Below are 24,156 nucleotides of genomic sequence, written 5' to 3' on the forward strand. Positions count from 1 at the left end.
GTGGTCGTCCGCGGGTAAATACGTTGAAATATCATTAGATCAAAGTTTCCAATCATGCCCTGTGGACGACGACGCGCGACGTACTGCCTGGCGCGCGCGTTCCCTGCAGCTGCAGTTGCGGCCGGAGGCGCCGCCTTGCTCACCGTAATTTTGCGGCGCACTGTTCAAATATCGAGCGTCCCGGCGTCGATACCTCTCTGCCCGCCCGCATACTATATAGCTTTGGCCAGTCCGCCCAAGGTCGCGGCGTCTGCGCCGGTACGGCCCAAGTTTCGCGCTCGACGCCGCCCGTACGCGCCACGCACGTTGGCCACGGCCGCGAGAGAGCGATCGAGCGACTGGGCGGCGGCGGCGGGAGACTTTGGCGTGAGCCACCGCCGGCCGTGAGCGTGACGGGCAGGTCGCAGTGGCGGCGGTAGTATATAGTATTATTATAATAGTAGGTGGTGGTGGCGGTGAAGTTACGATAACGCCGCGTACTCTCGATTAGTAGAACACGAGCTCGCGTACTCGGTGGCTCGCGAAGTCACTCGCCTCAGGTCGTGTTACGTTGTTATTCGTCTATGATGGCATATGATGCATATTGTTATACTCTAGTGTTAAGATTGTATACGACAATTATATTATATAATATTATCTGAGGGTAGCGGCGGTAAAGCCCCGAAAGTCCGAGGCGAGTGTTTCATTAATTCATCTACATCGTTTCGTCTACATAATAATATTTTTTGTGTCCGCGACCTGTCGTATTTTATCGTTAAAATAGTACACTATATTATATACACTTACCCCGCAGTATTGTTATATCCGATATCAGTATAATTTACATTAAATTATAATATAGTCGATTTGATATTTGAGTTAGAAAATGAAAAACTCGTTGGAAAACAAGATTGTACGGATCGAACAAATCGCTTGCGGGCATACACATCACGCAGCCGGAAATTCGTGTAAGTTAACAGTCTGGTCAGTGAGTTATTATACTGCACAATTACATAAAATTCATAATTATTGTACCTATTAAATATTGGTAAGCTTTGAACTTGACCCGGTACCGTTACATGCCTTATACATATCGTGTGTTGAAAACGGTAAAATATTTAGAACAGTCAATCGACCTGATCGCGTTTTTACGAACACTATAAAAATAAAAAAGCACGTTTCAGAAAAACGATATATGTACCTATACACACAATCTGAGAAAGTTATAATTCTGACTCTTTTTCAAGTAAATAATAATTTGACCACCCGCTGAAAAGAATAAGAAGTTTATTTTTTAATTTTGGTCGATTACTATAATATACCTACGTATATAACTACGTATATAACACATTGTCTGTCTATAAAAATGTTTAAGGTTTATATTATCCTAATAATATATATATATCGATTATCAAGGGGTATATTCGAATTTCAAATATTATTTTCAATATAATATATGATACGGATTAAAGGTATAGTAAAATGTCTTAAAGATTTTCCTTTATCACTAATAGGTAATTTAATATAAGAATAAGGAAATATTTTCGTTATAAGAACTAAGTAGGTACTAAAATCAAGTTGTATTAACTGTTGAAAAATCTAAACTTAAAGGAACATAATACTTGTGACTGTTGCCTCGTGCTTACAAATAATTAATAACGGTAATATATATTGTTAGTTTTTATCATAACTTATTATAATTATTTACAAATCTGAAATAAATTGTGTACCTATACAATATAATATACCTATACTTAAGATGATTGGTGAACACTCGGTTTCTAGAAACTTTGAGAAATTGGAAATGTTTTTGTATATTTTGTTTATAATTATATATAATATAATCATTTACCATACAGAACTTTTCCAAATTGTCATGACACCCTATATAGGCTATATATATTATTATAATAGTGTGTATACAATATATACAAAAATAGGTATACTAATATACTAATAGGTATAAGTATACAGTTCCTGATACAGGTATATTTTCAATATGTTGTCATGATGGCATTTAAATAAAGAGTTAAGTCTTATTTTTTTTTAATTGGATTTGTTTTTATTATTATGCGTAGGTACTATATTTATATTATATATATCTACAATTAATTACGGTATTGATAAAAAATATACCTATATATTATGATGAAGTAATTACAAATCATAGTTCTAATAAAAAAAAGTTTATAAAAGTTTTTTATTAATAGATGTTAAAATATGTTAGTTAATTTTAGATATAGTTACATATATTATGCAGGTATAAACGGTATCAATGTTATGATGAAAAGAAATGTTTTAACATCAGATTAATAATAAAAAATATATATAAATGGTTACCTAATGATATTCATCTGCTAATTATTTAAACTATTAGCAATAGGACTTATGTGCATGTAATCTTTTTTTCTTTTTATAAACTGGATCATCTAATCATACCAAAATAAACGACCGTCGACAAATTTCATAATTTCATAATATAATTTGTTCATTGAGTATAATATTATGCATGTTCAAACAGTTATTGGGCCACTGTTTTTTCTTTTGAATACAGCATAATTTAACTAATATTTTGCTTATAATTGCATTCGAACAATAGTTTAAATTGAGCATAATATTATAAATAATAACACGAGTACATAAAATAAAACAATTTTGGCGTCATCGGTGATCTAATTTCCGATATAACCTGTATATTATTATTATTATATCAATAAGTATGAAATCAATTTATTTGGTAACCTTAACACTAGATTAGATATTTTATTTTTCATATTATTTGTTAATGAATTATTTATCGGAACTATGTAAATATGTCCTATAAAATTCCCAATCATCATTCGCCAATCTAAAATGGATATTTAATTTAAAATATTTAAAATATTAAAACATTTTAACTATGAGAATTTCTATAAAAATAATATTAATCTACATAAGCCACTGGCGCAATTTCAATGAAAAAACTGGTGGTGGTGAAACCCCATATTTTTTCAGTTAGTCCACAGATGGCATATATTATGAGGGAGTTAATTTCTAAATTAGATGCGTTATTTATCCTCAATCCCTCTTTAATTTCACCTATGACACAATAACATTCAAAGATGTATGTTTAAAAAGTAAGTTTAAGTTTAAATTCTAGTGTTCTTTTCTTTGTATATTAAAACTTCATTCTTCAACAACATGAATGAAATGCGGGTTGTTTGAATTTGCGTGAATTTGTTGGTTGAAAAAAATTAAACGCAATTTTCAGTATAAAATCATACATCATAAAAAAAGGATATTATTTAATATTTTTCATTGCCTATAATATTGTTAGTATTTCAGGTTTTTAATATATATTATATATATTATAGGGTATTATTATTTTTAAATATTTTAGTTGTCTACTATTATAATTTGTAGTAGGTACCTAGGTAATAGGTATTATAGTATCAAAATGTTGCTTGTGTTTTGTATAGATAGCTTATGAATAGTTGAATTTCAAATTTAAATGAACTAAATATGAACTGTTTATTGTTAGTTGGTAAAAAAGCAGTAGGTACCTAAAGCATTATAGCTGCAGTATAGCGTGATAAAAATTGAACTGTTGAAAATTTGTCTGTAACACTTGAATAAACACGTGATTATTTTCAAGAGTTGCATATTATGTATTATGTACACTATTAGGTCCCACGGCACCTATATTATATAATTTTATATATTTATTAAACTTAACATTTTTCATAATTAGTTAAACATAATATAGCCTATATTAATTTATAATTGATACCTAGACAAATTGATAAATATATAATATTCAAGATTGTTAATTAGTTGTTTTAATACGATAGGTATATACAATTTTGTTTTTAGTTATTAGAACATTATTCAGTTTTAAATAAAAAAAATAAAAAACTATTAAGTCAATATTTACAATTTTCAGTAATATAATATACAGTTTACACCATATAACATTATAATAGGTTGACTTACCTATTATTCAACAGTTCTTAAAACTAAGTTATTTATTATATTTTATAATGTTAGTGTAGTCTGAAGAACGTAATATTATATTAATACGCTGTAATAATTCTAATAGTATTATTATAGACAGTATAGTACCTAAACATGCTGTTACATCTTATAAGTAGTTATAACGATAATACTCTTTAGTCTTTACCATCTGTAAACCATAAGTAATGTAATATGATAATAGAGTCGTGTAGGCTATAATCCCTTAAAAGTAAATATATGTAAGCGTAATGTGTATCATACATTAGTATAAACACATTTGTAAAAACATAAATAGTACAATAGTAGGTTTTTTTAATTTTTGATAAAAAAGATAAAGACAAAATCAAAAAATATATGTATTTAATAAAAATAACTTATTATTTAATGTCACGTTTATTGGGTAAATTATTGTGTTAAAGTAAATTCGTATACGAACTCATCTGTAATTTGAGTACCTATAATATGTAATAAAGTATAATCGTTAACGATAGGTATGAAGGGCTGAACTACAGACATTTTGAAGCAAGCTGCAGTCAAACCATAAGAATCGGATCCGTTAATTTTTTAAGAATCGACCCTTCCCTATTCGATCCAATTACAAGTATTAATCTAACTATTATTACACGCTATATATGTTATTGTATCATATTTATAATGGCGCCTACACCCATATTAGCCATATTGTGTAATACATAGGTCGTTTAGTCTTTTAGTATATTATACAGTAGATGCTCAATCATTTGTTTATTAACAACTAAATTGAAGGAGTCATAACTCATAAATATAATTGAATTGTATCCCAATACAAAAAAAACTAAGCTATAAATTATTATAGTAACGTCAAGCATCAAACTATGAATGAGTTTAAACATATTATTATATTCTATTGTTAGAAGAATTTTGATATGTTTTGATCTCAAATTTATTGTAAATAAAATAAAAATGTTATTAAATTGTACTTCTATCACTATATCTTTTGACTGATGTGTTATAGACTATAATATTGCTGTATGCATATTGCAGGTTTAACAAGATTTAAATGGACATATCTCTGTACCCACTCGAAACAATCATTAATAACAAAATAAATTAAAATTTTTATCGAAAATACGACCTTGCAATATTTTCTTTAGAAAAATTCATAAGTAGATACACTAATATTTGTTCACAACGTGGACTAAGTTAAATTGTTAATACTGAGTGCTAATAAGATTATTATATACTATGTATTCAATTTAAAATATGCGTGGGATGTCTGTAGTCGACTACTAGTCTGTAGGTACTCAGGTACTCTATTATTACAATTTAATTTTGTGCAAATTTATTGTATGGTTATTATACTATACTCTATTATATGATATACTTATATGTATTAGGTATTTACTAATTTAATATTATATAATAAATATTCAAAACGTATAATGCTATAAAATATTACACATTACTAACAGACAACAGTTAATAATAAATATATTATTTTGATGTTTCCAGTAACTTGAAAAGTATAATTAGAAGTCTTTGGCTCATTGAATATCATGTCATGTATTCGTGTAGCTCGTGTATAATGTATATTAAAATATAATGCTTTGTATATACTATATACATAGGGTTATGTTTGTGGACTTAATTAGAGACAGAAAAAGAACAAAAATTATTTATCCACACCTACAATGTTGGAAATAAAAAAAGTAATTTCCATGTATTGTTTCGGCCCTCGGTAAAAGAAAAAATCCTAAGAAAAATGTGAAACGCGTTATATTTTGGTCAAGGCCATTGGTTTGTATATCGTTTCAATATTTATAGTTACATATTGTATATTGCATACCTATATAGTATATATTATGTGTGTAATATTAGACTGTACATGAAGCAATAAACAATATTCGAAACAAATCTCCCCTCTCTTATTGTGTTAGTTCTAAACTAGATTGGTTTCTCAATTCTCGATATACATAGGTATTGACATTTTGGATTTACGTTCATTGGATAAAATGTGCACACGGTTATATGTGAAAGTGAATTTATGCTGTCCAACTGTCCAAGTCATTGCACATATCTATTTTAACGATTACCATTAAATAAACAGCATCAGAATTAATATCAATCAGAATTTAAACAAAATAAGTTTATAAATTATTTAGTCAAATTAATATAGTTAATATTATTTTTCTCTTTAAAAATATTAAATACAAGAAAGAAAATCAATGTGTTAAAGTTTTAATTTTAAATTATAATGCTTTATTTCTCCTAACTATATAAATATAAGATATAACAAATTATTATTTTTATAGTGACTTAACAAGGGGAGTGGGGCGTTTAGAGTATATAATCCTAATCCCTCCATATCCCTGAAGACTGCAAATGTATAACTTTTGATTTGTAATTTATATTGATTATATTTTATATACATCCTTCCCACCACTATTTTTCGATGTACGTGCTTGAGTCTATTATGACTTTTTTATTTTAACCTTCATACTAGGTAAATATTATAATTAATATAATATGATGACTAAAATGAGTTACGTTATAAATCATTGTAGCATACTTAACCGAGTAACGATAACAATAAAAACACGTGTCACAACTTATACTCACAAGGCCTTGTTTGGTTCTGAAACTCTGAATGCTCTGATAATATAACGATATTGTTGCAAAGTCGTAGAGATAGTAGATACCTTAATATATTATGCATTTTTTACGTTATTTTTTTAGTAAAAACTATAAAAACTGTAGAGAGTTGGTTTTAATTACTTTAATTAGTATCAATTAAAGTTTTATCATTATTATTTTTAAAAAATAATAGTGTTAACTGTTTATATAGTATGAAATTTGGTGCAATACGTAAATTATTTTGAATGTTATATTGTTTTGTCTTCTCTGAAGTGGAACATACCTAAAGACCTTGAGATAGATGTAAAAACGGTACTCCTACAAAAACGTCTCAATTTTCGCTGTATTATAAAAGCACTGACCCGTGAAATAATAACAGTAAAACTGATATTGAAAAAATCACGCCATAGTAATTTTTCATCATTATTAGAAAAACTACAGTTGTAGGTCCAGCAGTGTAAACATTATTATTTAATATTTTTAATTGAATTATAAGTACTTATTTGATTGGTATATTATATTATAATATTTATCATAATATTTTTGTTTATTATTATCTTGTTCTTGTGTTATATAGTTCATAATACCTATCCTAAATAAGAAATATTTTTTTCCGCTCAACACATTTTTAATTTATAAAGGGTATTTAAAAAAGCTACTACTTTTAATCTTCATAGTAATAACTAATAAGAATGGGGATTTGCCAAAAAATTTTCAAATAAAATAAATATTGCAAGGATGAACTTTTGTGAAATATAGGGTGGAAAAAATGTACAATGCAATGTTCATATTATGATTGTTTATGTTTTTTATAAAGATTAAATTTAAATAATGATATATGAACTTAGAGTTAAAAATCCAAGCAGTCTCAGAAATAGCACTCCCACATTATACATACAAACTCTTTGGCTTATTCAAACCCACTTATCCATGTCCTTGTCTCCGACGATATCCCAGGCAATCTTCCGAGAAGGCTAAAAAGAAATTGGTGTAAAAATTAACATAACAAAATATTTTTAGTTATCATAATGTCAAAAGTGTTATTGTTGGGTTATCTCTTTAATATATTCTTCCGTGTCTATAAATAACTAGCTATACGTATATAATCTATTGTAAATACATTTTATATAGATTGTATTGTATAATAATAATTATTATAAAAACTTCTTAGAATTATTCTAAGAAGTTTTTAAAAATAATAATATAAATACCTATATATTGTATTATTGTAATTCATAATTATCCAATTGGTCTGGAGCGGGTTAATTGACGACCGTGACATTTAACTAGGATCCACCCTATAGGTAGGTACACACAAACCCACTACAAAATTATTTTTTTAAGGCGACGGGCAATTACCCCTCCCCAGTGTTTGGAAGGAACGAGTTCCAAAAGGAACGGATTCCTGGAACGAATTCGTTTTTTAAAGAACGGCACGATGAAGGAATTCCTTTTTATAAAAAAAGAACGAGAAAATGAACTAGTTCTTTTTTTTAAGGAAAAATAACAAAATTGTTCGTTTCTTTCTAGTTCCAATAATTTACACAGATAAGTATGTTAAAATTGAAATTAAGATATATTTTTTTAATGTGTATAATGTATATTACTAATAATTAGTGATTGTTATCAAGTATCGACGTTAAGACAATCGACATACGTTAGCCAAAAATTTAATTTTGAAGAAAATCTCAAAATATATAATAATATATTGCATAAACATATAAAATATGTACCTACTTGTAGTTATATATTATTATAAATACAAATTAAAAAAGTATGCATAATACGAAAAAAAACATTAATGATTACATAAGAATTTTTATTTTATTTGGAACTAAAAAAGGAACTCGTTCATTTTCCAAAGGAACGACAAGGGAACGAATTTTTTTTTTTAAAGGAACAGGGAACAGAATAAATTCCTTTTTTTAAAAAAAGAACGAGGAACGGAACGAATTCCTTTTTATAAGGAACTTGCCAAACACTGCCCCCCCCCCCCCCATGTACCAAGGAATTAGCGTCACTGGTGTTGTGTAAAACAATATAAATTTAAAATTTAAATGCATCTTAAATTTGATTAAAATACAATTAGGTATTTACTTAACTAAACAAATATAATGTGAAGAACATTTTTATAAGATGTTATACTATAATTCAGAAGGTAATAATTTATATTTGGTCTCATTGACCAAAATACCACATAAGTAATGGTTTATAATTTGAATGTTCATTAATATCATTCAATTTATAACATAAACATATTATTATTTGTGCAGTGATTGACCTTCTCAAGTGCAGGACTTACAACTGATTGCTTAGGGCTAGATGCCTAGACCACCTTTGTGTTTAAATAAAAAGTAAAATAATAGATATAAATTAAAATTAACAAAGATTACGAAGTATTATGTTATCATACCTATTACTTTAAAATTAAAATATTGAAATCTTTTAACTTAGGCTTTGATTTGGTAAATTATATTTTAGACAGATATATGAAATACTTGTATAATTTATAATTTTACTTGAAAATTGAAATTAGATACTAGATATAGCCCGAATAAGCCCGATATTAGGTCACCATTTTTTTTATATTTTACATTTTCTTCTAAAATAATAATTTAAATAGCATGCTATTAATACTAATACAATACATAAGTACCTAAATTCAATATTTTTATTTCTATAAAATAAAATAATTTTTAGCATAATCTTTATTTAATTATTAATTATTACGCCATATGGTATATTATGTGTATAATGTGACTACGAATAAAATTACAAAATCACTTAAGGAGAAAGGTACAAAGACAAAATTAATTTTAAAGCTATTGATTCAAATTCTGAAAAAACTGATTGGTTTTTGTAGAGCACGAACATGTTTGAAATTGAAATTCGATGCTTTGTAAAGAATACAAAATTACTTTAAACAATGTGGGAAGTTAATATAGTTGAAGAAAACCCAAAGAAAAAAGTATCACAAATTTAAAGCACCTATAAAGGTAAGGTATTAAAAAAAAACAATTATACGGTTTTGGTTTTATATGCTACATGCCTACATTATGAAAATCATCATCCACGTAATAATAGATCGCTTTAAATAACATTTTCATTAAACTATGGTAACTATATATATATACACTATCAAATTATTTGATAATTGTTAAATTCCCGTTAAGTTGAACTAATTATTTATGATAATAAACGTGAACATTAGTTTTTTACTAATTATAACAGGAACTGATGCATATATGATACTATGATGAAAATAAGTAAAAACTGTACCTATATACGATATACCTAAGGGCTAAGGATATATTTTCTTTATTAATTGTTGAGTGCACGAAGCGAACGTACATAAAAAAGTTGGAAACTTATTCCGGTTATTCGTTGGGAATCGTAAAATTGTTGAAATACCTCATTGGAAACAAATATTGTTGGAATCGCATTTTTATTGAATCATATTACATTGGAATTGTTATCCGATTGAAGTATATTATTATGTCACCATGTCGGAAGGACGGAAGCAAATGTACTAGGAAATGTAATTTTATGGAAAATATTCTGTTGTAGAAAGTTGGGACTGTAATATACTAAACAATATTTTGCCAAAACTTATTTTCATGGAAAATATTACATTGGCAGTGTGTAATGTGTATACTGTATATTATGTATTCTATTGTATAATATAATTCATATTGGGTTACCGCTTACCGGATTACGATAAACGGTTCCAAACGAATACTTTTCAGATGATATACGATTTTGAGCAACCTAATACTATTCCGTCAAAAATCAAAATACCGTTTAACTAAATACGATTTCCTGTGGTGGATTCAAGGTGGGCTGAGGGCTTAATGCCCCCCCCCCCCCCTTGACAATTATTTTATATATTTTGTAGTTGTAATAATTATGAGTAGGTATATAAACATAGATCTATGTATATAAATCATCGTTCAAATTGTGTCCAGACCGAATATTACGATAAATGATAATGTTGATACTTGATTGTCATTTGTAATCTTATTTGTATTTTATGTTTAGTGTTCATTGTTCAATAACTTTTACTACATATAATATAATATTTGAAAATACTAAAATATCGGGCTCTTTTCACTGGTTGTTTATATTAGCATTTTCTATACACGATAAAATATTCAAAACATTTTGATCTGTTTTGGACTGTTGGCGGATATTTTCAATTTCCAATTATTTTAGTTTTTTTTTCTATGAATGTAAATCAAATTTTATTTGTTGAGTAAAAAAGTTTAAAAATTTAATACAAGGCTCTTCATTTATTGTTATAATGATATTTCAAAAATGTTAAAAATACAGTCACAATATTTTTTATAAACATTTAAAGTTCGAATTTTGACAAAATGCGTAAAAATCACGAAAATGTGCAAATTATTTTGAGTTAGAAATTCCTAAAAATTTTTCTTTCTTAAACTTAAGATTTGAAAACGTAATACAAGATTCCTTATAAGTAATTTGCCTAAAAAATATGTCTAAGAAAGTCAAATTAAATTTTTAATGTTTGAAGTTCATAGGAAGTGTCATTACTGGGTGGCTTCTTCCAACAACTCATTCATATCACTGCAATTTAGCCTATATTCTTATTGTGCCTCACTGTACAGATTGTATATTTCTTATAAAAAAAAAAAAATAAAAAATGTTTGAAGTTCAAATTTTTACAACATTGGATTTTTCAAATTAACTCAATTTCTCATGTAGGTAGTGTTTAACCTAACACGATCGTACTAAGAATTGATGAATAAAAAAAAGCCAAACATTCGTATGTATAGATAAAGAAGAAATTTAAAAATAGCAAAAATAAGAAAAAAAATTGGTCCACCGTAACCGTCGTTCGATCTTGAGACATTCTGTACTAAAATTCATAGAAGTGCCTCTGTGTCAACAGGCTTATCGTATTAACAATAATAATAATTATGAAAACCAATAGAAACCATTTATAAACAAGAAGTTCTATCGTAAATCTCAACATTTGAGCACCTCCCCGGGTTGAATCTGAATCATCCCAGGAGCCAATTAAACACACACAAAAAATGTCATAAAAATCGGTCAAGCCGTTTAGGAATGCATAACAGACAGATAGACAAACATTAATTAGGTAATGTATTATATGTTTATGTTTAACTATAATTAATTACCGAGCACAAGTAAAATTTTTTTAGTGGTTTTGTGATAATTTAAAAGCATCATAAGAGTATCCAGTATAAACCTGAGATACAGCCTAAATTTCAAACTCTATTTGCGTCTGTGGTTTCGAACAAACATTTATTGAGAGAGCTATATTTTATTGGAAAATACCAATGATAGGTACATATATTATTATAGTAACGGTTGAGGATGAACGATGTGGAAACGATATTGTTATAAATTATAATTTATAATAACACAATATATAATAACATGTACCTAATTAATACTCATATAATATATGATAAGTGTTTAATATAGCCATAGGCCATAGCCCTTAAGCCATTACCTATTACCTATTAGTTATTACTTATAGTATCAAATACTAATAGTATAATATTATGTGCGACCAAGCGACTTGCATTTGTGTATAGGTCTCCAAACTCGTTTCTACACTCGTACACACACTTTAGTCGTTTCCCATAAGTGCCTGTCTTAAAATCGTCGCTCGAAACTTGGGAGAACGCCAACACCACGTCGTCGTCTCGCCCGAACAGCAAATTAATATTGGTCAAAAATTCGGTTGTAAGTCACCCCTCTTTTAGTGGAAGTACAGAAATACGTTGAAATCGCCGTCGTCCCCGCCGCCGTTATTTGTCGGTTACATCCGTCGCGGGTGTAAAAACGGTCGGACCATAAATGTGGTCGTCGTCGTGCATGCGGTGCCGTGGAGGAGGTTAGAGTGCGCGGCTACCACGGTCACACGGTGGTTGTCTCGGATGGGTTTTGGTGGGGACGCGCTTAAGGAGTGTCTACTTGTACCGTGGTACTCACGGTGACGGACCTCGAAAGAGCATGCGCGCAACGACGTGATGTGTGTGAACGCTGCCTGTCCGGTTCCCACCGCGTGCGCGTGGAAACCGGTTACTCACCACCACCGCCACCGCGCCATTGGGGTGCCTGGCCTGGCGGTGCGTGTGGGGAGGGGGTCCTCCGGGAATGTACGTTACGAAATTTTCTACAGCGACGCCAGTCGCACGGGTCCGTTTGCAACCGTCGTTTGTCAGTCGAATTCGCCGTCGCCGTCGTCGTTGGCGCGCGTCCTCGTATCACTCCGCCGTGTTTCTTTCCCGTACCCCTCCCACCGTCAAAACCAACGTCTCTGATAATAAAAAATACCTCGATTTCACGGCAAAACTCTGTGATTTCGCGATAGTCTTGCGCGTCCGTCGTCGGTTAACGAAAATTGTTATCAAGAGAACATAGTATATTCTGTTATTATTATATTTCATTCCCGCCGATGGATTATACAGTTCGGTTCGCGTTTCTTTTATTCGCAAATGTCTTCTGACGTGTTCAAATCGTGATTCGTTTTGGTCGTTGGTGCCGTCGGCCGTGGTGCGTCGTACCGTGCCGTGTGTGAGAGTGTGTGTGTGTTGTTTTGACGTGTGATGCCGTTGTCGTTCAAAAAAATCTTTTCGCGAAAACTGCTGTTCAGCCCGAAAGTCATGGGTAACGCGGCGTCGCATCACGAACCGTTGGACCGGGTCGGCAGCCACGCGGGCTCGACGTTTCGGCGTTCGTCCAGTGTTCGGCACAGCAAATCCTCCAAGGTACGACGCTCGTCCGCAACGGACGGTATTAAAATAATAATAATACTACTCAGGGGTTGGCAAAGGGGTCCATGGTCCCCCCCCCACCCTATTAGCCGTATTTTAGCCGGATACGACAACGTATAAAAGATATTGACCGCTTGTATAATACAATTTCCTATTACAATGAAAGTTTTAGATTGGACTTGGACACAATAATAATAAAAAGTTGTTAAAAATATTATTCATTTCAGTTGGATGTATTCAATATTACATAACATTTGGTCATATAATAACTAAGAATTCTCTAGAGCTAACAATACAAATCACATTTTTATCCCCACCCCCCACCACTCACCATCTGTTAAAAAACTCCTGGTTATGCCACTAATATTCCTAGTAGTACCCATCGATTTTTGTATGGCTATAATAGTATTGTATTGTAGCTATAGCCCGCGGAGACGTCGTCGTCACGAGTAACGAGTAACTACGTCATTATATCGATGTCACCGACGGGCAACGAAAAATCGAAAATCCTCTTGTGTTCAGTCGTCGTCCGCGACTTTGTATAATATTATTATATTATATGCGCACACACGCGTACCGGTTGGGTGCGACCTTGTGTCCCGTAGTCCGTCGTGCAATAATATTATTATGCTAATAATATAAATTATTATTCTGTGTATTAATGTACGTAGGTACCTACGTTATAATATTATTGTGTTATTGTGTTCACGTTTCGAGAATACACCCAACACACAGACGCACATTGTTTGTATTATGTATATACCTATATAGCGTGTGGTGGGTGGGCGTTTTATCGATAAATAGTAATTACAAGTTTTTTATTCGCGATCCGCGAGGGACAACAAAGATAAATCGGCTACAACTCTGCAGTCCGCACCTCCTGTGCATATTAACACGTTTCGTATTACGTAGATAATTTTTCTTTATGGTTAAACTAAGATGAAAAGTTAATTTTTCATTTACTTTTCAACTTAAAAATATGGGTAGGTAGTTGAAGAATCAGTTGTAACAATTAAGCTTTTTCCAGTTAATTAAAAAAAAAAAATGTTAAGTTAAAATCATGTTTTAAACAACATACCTGTCTGTGATCAAAGTTAAATCGAATTATCCAATTTGTTCATCATTCTGTATGATATACAGAGGCTTAATAGTACAAATAATAATAATAATTTAGTTAGCACAGATGTCTATGTAATTTCCCTAACTTCACAGATTCTGTCTGCTAGTATAAAAAATTCAGAACTAATAGTTAAGATGTATAATATTTAAAATAATGCAAAGTTGCACATTCATTATTCATTACATATATAGGTATTTATAATGTGTGAACCCGGTTGTAACTTAAATTAAAAATAATAATTAATTTTTTCTCCATACCTGAACTTTAAACTTGTATAATTAAACATAGTATTGTTTGTTTACTATTAACTTATAAGTTATAGCTTAATGCTGACTTAACTAACTCATATTAATATTTTTCATTAACTTGACCACTTTTTAATATTATGATATACGTGCCGAGAAGTAGAGTTTTCATTTTATAATAATACATTGTAGGTAGGTGGGTACTCTGTAAAATATTCACAAGTATTTGCGCAATAAATTCAATTTCTTTCAAATTACCTTAAAAATCGTCCATCGCGTGCGATGTCGAAACGGTTTTGAGACCATGTGAACAACGTTGTTTCATTTGTATTATATATATTCAATAGCGTGTGTTGTTTAGAGAATATTATACACATATTATTATTGTTATACGTCGTGTAACGTGTACGTAACTGTGTGTGGAATATTATGTCGAGGTTCCTCTAGTTGTTCTATTTTGTTTTTCTGTTTTTGTTTATGACATTATAAGTAGTTAAGTATCATGTATAACATTAGCGTACTTCAACGACGTGAAAAAGTTCATTCAAATTTTTTTGTTCATGTCTATAATAGTTACTTCCGAATACTTAGAATAGGTAAGCGCCACCTACTGTCCAGGCAAGTGATACCCAACCATTAACCTTACCAAATATAAATAAGTGCCTATACAAAATAATACAAATACCTATGTACTTCCAAAATATTTAAATTTCCTTTTTTTTTATTAATCTAAAAATATTTGTATGTTTATAAAAGTTATACTATAGATATTGGTACAATATACCTGGTGATAAAAATGGAATACAACTTAAAATTTATATTGTTATTCACATAAAGGCAACATATTTTTACTATCGTGGTCTACTGAAAAAAAAAAGGTTGGACATTACTGGCTTCAGGCTCTATAACGACGAGATATAGTCAGTCTGTATACCCCAGTCTATAGATACCCATAATAGTGTATCGTAAGGTATTTTAATGCATTCTATTTACACCATTGGAATTTTGGGCACCTGTTGTTTCATTTTATAATAAAAATTAAAAGGTATTATTTTTTGAATTTCTAAAACAAATACATTTACATTTGAATACTAGAATATGCCTTGATGTAATATTATTAGAGTTATAAAGTTTGGATTCGTATGTATTAAATTATACTTAATAAAATGTGTAATATTTACGGTCGGTCCATTTATATATCACGTATTATATTTACATATGGGTATAATGTTATTAACTGATAAGTGATTTCAATAGAATATAAGTGATATGCATATAGCCAATATTGGTAAGTTGGTGACATTTCTTTGTGTTTTACTGTTTTATCATATTACTGATTAGTGACAAAGACTTTACATATTATTATGCCGTCTTAAATGTTGAGAAGGTTAGAATAGGTACGCTTTAAAAAAAACATACCTAAAACCAGTTAAAATAATTATAAACGAAAATTATCACTAGACCACAACAACTGACAACTATTAAAATATTTAAAATTGTGTAGTGAATAGACGAATAGTGTATATAATAAATTATAATGTCAACATTTAATTTTAAATTAAAAATATCATTATTTAACAATGTACAAAAGAATGTTCCACGGCCGTGGCGTTTGGATTTTGTCAAATGGTAGGAATTCTGGAAACTACAACGTAACCCCACCACCATAAAAAAGTTAAACATTATGCATATTATGCATATTATTGTGATAGTGAATTTTTAAGGTAATAGAAATGCTAACACGTACCTATATGTCATTTATAAAATACTTACGATCGATAACAAATATGAACAATAATTATTATTATTTATTATACACAGCGCGCTTATAATAGTACTATATTATATTATTGTACTTATTCAAAAATTGATATATAAACATAATATAGGAATCGATTATATCTACCTAATTGGAAACGTTAAATTGTAAATTCATCGTTCATATCGTGCAGCTGATATAATTTACCTCATTACAATTATTACAATGTACAGACGTACAGTACTGTATACAGTATACATAGTATATAGTATGTAAAAATTAATCTTTTCCATGTCGGTGAATTGTTTCGAAAATGGGTATAATATGAATATTGAGTATAGAAACCAATCGTTTTTCAATGCACTTAATAAAATAATATTTTTCGGCAATACGTCTGAAACGAACAACGATTGACGACGACGATGTATTCGCCCATGTATATGAGAACCTGCAGGATATCCGCCGTTTTTTCACGTTTCCTATTCGTTTATTCCAAAACAGCTTGAGATCGCAGTGTGCAAGAAAACAGCGTGTCGCTATTATAGGTATATGGGTACCTACAACTATACTGTCTTACTTCCCCCTTTCGCTCAAACGATGACAATGGATAATATTATAAGGGTGAGTGTGATTTCCCCTTGTAATATATGTATTAGATATATTATGTGTAAAATATATAGGGGTGAGTATACGAAATTCGTTGCCTATATACTATATATCGAATTCCTATATTATTTTTATTATTATTATTATTATTATAACAGGTTGATCAATGGTCGTAGTCGTCTCCGAGATCGGTTAAGGTATAAATGTAGGTACACTGGTCGTAATACATGTATATAATATATGTCACCACTACAGTCTTTTGTGTTAGACGTTTTAGAGTTGCACACACACTCACGCTCGCGCGAACGTATGTATATTAATACGCAAACACACACATGCTCCATTCAACCCCTATTGCATAATTCACGGTTCACGTCCTGTCTCAAATGTAGCACCTCTGACAGAAAACATCTCCACATCCGTTAACGTTTCCGCGCAAGCAGCCTCCTCCTCGTGCGTCTATATAGGTAGTATGCCTACAAATGTTTTTTACACGTATCTTAGTTGCACGTTTCCGGTCGATTTGACGGAAAAAAAACTGTTTGTCCAACAACTGTGGGTGCTGCCGTTGTGTCGATCGACGATAGGCCTTGCAATTAATTTAATAATTAACCAACAACCGATCTATCTATATAATATAATATCGACGAACTGCTAGCTGAAAAACTATTATATAGGAAAATAACGACGACGGCGATGTATTGCTGTAGTAACTAATATTCTTCTTTGTCGACGGATTTTTATCACATCTCTCTCTCTCTCTCTCTCTCTCTCTCTCTCATTCCGGTCCATCGGCGTCGTTGGTCTTTCTGCAATCGTGTCTCAACGTGGAGCTGATATTCTCGTTTTTTTATTACATATATATATATATATTTTATTATTTATTCTCCGAGAACGTTTCTCCACCGGTTGACCTTGCGCGCGGGGGCTTTCACGAGGTCGTTCACACGGGGGGGAATGGCTGGCTGTGATGTGGCTACACACGTATAGGTACCATATTATTATGCGTAGGTACGTATCTATCTATCTACAGGCGTACGCTAAAATCGATTTTCGTGTTTTTCTATTCTAAGCGGCGAGCTCGTAGCAGGTCCACACGAAAAAAAAACCTTTTACACAACCCTAAATGTGGCGGGGGGAGGGATGCTATTTTTAAAACACGCCACCGGTGCTGCAGTTTGTTGTGTCGGAGCAGCTGCGCGACGAGTGAACATCGCTGCAGAGCATCTGGCCTCAGCGTCGATATTATATTTATGCCGTGTGTTTATGGTATTATATTATGTTGTAGTCGTGGACTTGTGGTGTAGGCGTAGTATAGTAGTCTGTAGTTGTCGAGGTTTGTCGTATCAGCTTGCTTTCATTCAATTTCTACGTAGGTACACGGCAGTCGATAGGAGTCTATCTATACACTGACGAAATAACGTAGACACTCATACCTTATGGCTTATACCTAAACGTATAATATTATAAACCTAATGTTTAATGTCATTGTCGTCGGTACTCGGTGGCAGAGGCGGTATATAGCTTGTTTCGATGGTTACTTGATCGTTGCGGTTAGGAAGCGTTCACGCTCGGCGATTGGTCATCGCGTAACCGTTCGCTTCGATTGAATTCAATATAATTATTATACATTAACGTCATGTCGTCATCGACCACCGTTTACGATCTAAAATATTATGTATATTATATGAGTACATAATATGACAAAATTATTACAAATTACGCTTATTGTTTTCAATATCATTTCCGTGACTGCAGAAAGTGTGTGTTTTATGGATAGTACATAAGTATTTGTGAACATCTTGCACGAAATAAAGAAATATTATGAACAATGAACTTGATAATATAGGAGAATGGAATGAACAATACTAATGTAGTGATGTGCAGTCCTTCGAATATTAAATACTTACTTACCTATTGAGTTTATGAAGTTAAATAAATCTACTTGCTTATAGGTTACGAGGACGCACAATAATAAAATTATGTTTTAATATGGGTAAATACATAATTAATTTCTAAATATATACACACTGAACTTCAATGTGTAAAATATATAGGTGCGTGTTAATTTGAAGTCTCCAGAGATCCATTGACTTAGCCTCTGAATCAGCTGCAGTCCGTTACCTACAAAAAACTTGTTTCTATAATATGTATACTGTATAGTATTGACGTATTGTAGTTATAATATATATAGATGTGAAATGACGGTTCAATGAAAGAAACGAAAAGAGATATTTTGTTAATCTATTTTTAAAGTATAACCAATGTATTAGTTTCACTGTGTCTATAGGCACTTTCAATAATGTTTTAGTTTTTCAATTTTTTGCATAGAGTACAAGTTATAATAAAAAATTAAGAATATAATTAATTTTTCTTCGGTGAAGACTTTTTCATTTAGAAGACAAGACTACACATCCGCATGTGTTGTCTCCGTCTCACAAGTGCGTAACATAGCAAATTTACACTGAGCATCTGTTAAATATTCTGTTTAGACTTTAGACTATTACAAAAATGTTATGAGTTTATGATGGGTAGTGGGTACTAGGTTTAGGAGACCTCTAGCATTTGAATTTTTTTTTTTATATACTTAGTTAAATAAATAAAGGGATAAAATAAAAAACTTATTAGGAATATAATAAATAATCTAAACCCAGAATTTAATTTTGTATACACTAATAGGTTTTTGCTTATTAAAGCATATTTACACATCAACATTTTAATGATTTTCCCTTTAACTATTCTGCAAAAAAAAATATGCAGATTTCTGCGTTTTTTAGAGCGATATAAAAAGTGCTAATTCTAGTTACAACGCAAATTCACAAATATCCATGAATATTTTATTTATTCGGCTTTTCTGATAATTATTTATTTCGACTAGGTACAATATACGTCAATAATATCTGTAATATATTTTGCATTTGAAAACATATTATGTATAATGTACCTATATAATTTGTTTTTACCAAAATCCTGATCGCCACCAGTATTTTATAATTTATAATATTGTTGAATGTAATTTAAAATGATCATTATCAGATGTTTTATTTAAAATATAAACTGTTATGAAATCTAATACTTTTGACATATACCTTCTACAAGTTTATTTGACGAACTTCTGAGAACAAGTATTCAAATTTCAAATTGCACTATAATAATATGCTTACACCGTATTTTGACAGCACGTAAGTGCGTAACAATAGTTATTATTTTTATACTTACTCATACACTTTGTCAAACGCATTTACGTATGGAAACAAAATACAGTTCAATACAAAAACACTGGCTGTAGAAAATCACACAGTCAAACCTATGACTCATTAAATTGGGAGAGATTGGTAATAAACTCATAAGTCATAACTCATTATTGCTAACTGTTTATAGTGGCTTACACACCTGATAAATTCGTGTACATCGTGGCACCTATAAATGATTTAATTTATTATTGAAACTGGTCCATTCTAAATATTTTTGTGGTAAAAGATAATATTTATAAAACGTAATTGTTATATTTGTTATTATTCATATAATTTTACCATATGGTGCGTATTATCAAATCAATATCACATTATCACTATATATATATATATATATATACTGAGTCACAGCTGGTTTACCTATATGCAGAGTGATTCATTGCATGCATTTAGTTTTTACTTTTTTAGTAGTTGGGTAAATTGTTTACGAAACGTGTACCTACTACTTTGCTGTAGGCACCAAATAACTGACATACCTGACCAATGAATCGTCCAGTGCTGTACGTTATTAATGTGTCTAAAAGGAGTATAACAAAATAAAACATCTATATCATAGCCTGGACACGATAAGACGAAGAAATGTGTCTAAAAAGTATAAAATGTAAACACTTTTTTGTCGTTTTTATTGTCCCGGTTTACTTATTTTTGGTACACCGGTTTAAAAAGTATCATTATAATGTGTATCGTATGTACCTTAGATCATATACGATCGTATATGATCTAAGGTATATACCTATATAATTTGTAATACATAGGCATAATATTCTAATATGATCATTAAACATTTTAACTTTAAATGTTTAAGTTATCATGTTTCAATTCGTCAGTTAACCTATATTTATATACCAAAATATTTATTAATATGATAAATAGGTAATAGGTTGTCACAATATCACGTATCATTGTCGTTGACAAAAATATTACAATAATGTCTACAGTATAGTTTTAATACTTTAAGTAATATTTACGAAAACTAATATTTAAAATTTGTTCTGCTCCATATACAGTAAAGTAATTTTAATCTCGTTTTATTTTTAAATTTAATGGTAGGCTAATAATTACACCTACCTGAATAATTTATTGCAAATTTTGGAGTACAGAATTTAATTTGAACGATGAATCATGTATATTAATAATTATGCCCAGTTATGTTAATTTACGTCAGTATGTATAATGAAATTCTATGAGATTTAAATCAATATTGTCTTACATTTTTAATAGAAAGTTATGAAATTTATGCCTGGTAGCATGAACAATCACTAAACATTTAATTAATAAATAGTGAGCTAGTGGTCCTTTAAACATTAGACCAATCTTATTGTACCATTGAATTAATACATTTTTCATGCAACTCGACATTAGAGTTATAATACTTAGCTAAAATATAATATTTATTCCACCGACTTGATGTATTGCAGACACTCAGTAATGCAAAAAAAATATTACTACCTATATAATTTGATTTGATCGTATACATTTTAGCTGGGTGTGTATACTATAAGGTACCTAATTAATGAATCGCGGAAAAAAATGTCCCGATTAAAATTTATGAAAATATATCAAAATTAAAAAATAAATATGTTAAAATTGTGTTGAAAAATACATTAAAGTTACATAAAAAAATCTTATAATATCATAAAAAATGTTAATCACTTACTTAAATCACATATTAAAATATAATCAAGTTTAATTTAATACTAATCTAAAATAATAAAATGTAATACCTACATTATACAATAGTCAATAATAAATACAATTATAGTACCTATATAATTATAACAATAAATAATCATGCTATAAAAATGTAATACTGTAATTAGGTACAGCTCTTTCTTATGTTATGACTTACGGCCGTTAAAAAGGCCTGTTTATGGGTAATGTTCCTAATCAAAGTTATAAGTATCTATAGTAATCTCATATATATTTATTAGTCTACTATATTTTAAAAACCATCCAGAATGAATTCCTATTATAACAAACTAATTTTTTTTAAAACTACCTTTCAATTTATGATAAATAATTTATAATATGAAACTTTTTATATTTATCTATACAATTTGAAATATACAATATTATTATCATTACACTAAAACTAAATACTAAATTACTAAGTTATAGCAAAAGCCAAAAATATGATCTTTATTAAGGAACTTGAAAATTAAATATATATATTATAATATAGGTATACATTATATAGGTGTATAAGCGTCTTTCTATTTTTAATATTATATGATTTTTTGTGTAGGTAATTTTTAATGTATTTTTCAATATAATTTTAACATATTTATACTTCAATTTTGATATATTTTATTATTTTCATTCATTTTTAACGGACTTTTTTTTCCCAGTGTGAGACCTTTTTACCGGGACTTATTTTTCCGATTACCCTAATTAATATAGGTAATTATATTTATATAGGCCGAGTATAGTCATACACAAACATTATTAAGCACCTTACACGCGGTTGTGGTTTGAAAGAATACCAGCCACCAGTAGTCGACAACATATGAGACACAACTTAAAATATTATTAGAGGGGAATAAAATGTATACATATCTTTGTATAATATATTAAATGTATATAATGCACAAATACTCGTTGCTCGTGTGATTAAATTTAGTTTGGTTGTATAATTTTTCACACGCCATTCATACGGCAGGTAGCGTTTCTGTCCCGTGTCCTGAAGACACTGATATATATATATACGTATTATAATGGTTCTTTTTTTGTTGTTGGTGAGGCCCCCCTCTTATGGGAATACGAACAGATGCATATTTTCTAATGTTTTGAGATACCTAAGGGTCCAAACCAAAAAAGGACACTTTCCTGGTATTTTCACACAGTTTTTTTTTACTTTAACTGTGTCACTGCCCATTGCGTGTGAATTATTAAAAAATACAACACTTATACAATTTTTCTTATATAAAACCACTCAATTATCTACCTTCAGACTATCGTAACGTTTTATCGCAATAATATCAAATATTATTTAAATGTTCAACAACGTATAACAACTGTAAAGAACAATGATAATTTGTAATGTTTTTACAGATATAGCCCGATATAGGTATGTACTTATAATGTTTATATATATATATATATATATATATATATATATATATGGGTATAGGTAACATTATAATAATCCATAGAAACCTGTCGATTTTGTCTTTGCTCACGTTTATTGTCATGTATAAATGTATAAACAGGATGTCCGGATAGGTATACATATACATATTACATACATATATACATACTTTTACACAAAAGTGTAAAATGTTTTATTTACCATAAATGACGAATTCATGAATTATTTTATGCACGAACAACACATTAATAAAAAGAGGTATCAAACGAATATTGTGTAACATTATATTTAGATCCAACATAAGAATAATATGTCTATAGATTGAATTTAAAAAATACAATTATGTACATGTTTCACGTTTTTTTAACGTTGAATAGATGTATTAATGAATAAAATAGGTTTATAAGTTATGATTATTCCGTTTTACTAAGAGCAATCGCCTCGATCTGTTTATATATCCGGAGACCGTAGTAATGCTTTTTTTGGAAAACCATCATTCGGCTGAATGCTATAAACACGCTGTATTTACAGCATGTTATCCAGATGTTACTATTTTCTCGTTTCAAATGGTCCAATTTAATATTATAATACATACACGTCATATTCAACAACAACGCCGTTAAGTGCGTATTATATAGATGGTCTATAATATATAATAATAGTATAATCTTGTCTGTTCATATGTATATTTGATGCATATATTATTTCGTGAATTATCGATTGCGT

General features: G+C 29.9%; 1 protein-coding gene across 5 annotated transcripts in view; it reads left to right on the plus strand.

Annotated features, from left to right (window-relative positions):
- Nucleotides 1-471: 471 nt before the first annotated feature.
- LOC100161079 (protein numb) overlaps nucleotides 472-24,156 on the plus strand; it is a 38,081-nt gene continuing 14,396 nt past the window's right edge. The window contains exons 1-2 of one of the 5 annotated variants that reach the window (XM_029491305.1): nucleotides 472-947; nucleotides 9,449-9,581. Coding sequence is in view for 2 of the 5 variants with exons in the window: in XM_016803296.2 (XP_016658785.1) it covers nucleotides 13,191-13,352 (162 nt within the window). In the remaining 3 variants the exon portion in view is untranslated. Of the gene's footprint in view, nucleotides 964-9,448; nucleotides 9,582-11,053; nucleotides 13,353-24,156 lie in introns of those variants that run through there. The other 4 variants (XM_016803300.2, XM_016803297.2, XM_016803296.2 and 1 more) reach the window with 4 other exon arrangements.

Source organism: Acyrthosiphon pisum, chromosome A3 (assembly GCF_005508785.2).
Source record: "Acyrthosiphon pisum isolate AL4f chromosome A3, pea_aphid_22Mar2018_4r6ur, whole genome shotgun sequence".
Lineage (NCBI taxonomy): Eukaryota > Metazoa > Arthropoda > Insecta > Hemiptera > Aphididae > Acyrthosiphon > Acyrthosiphon pisum.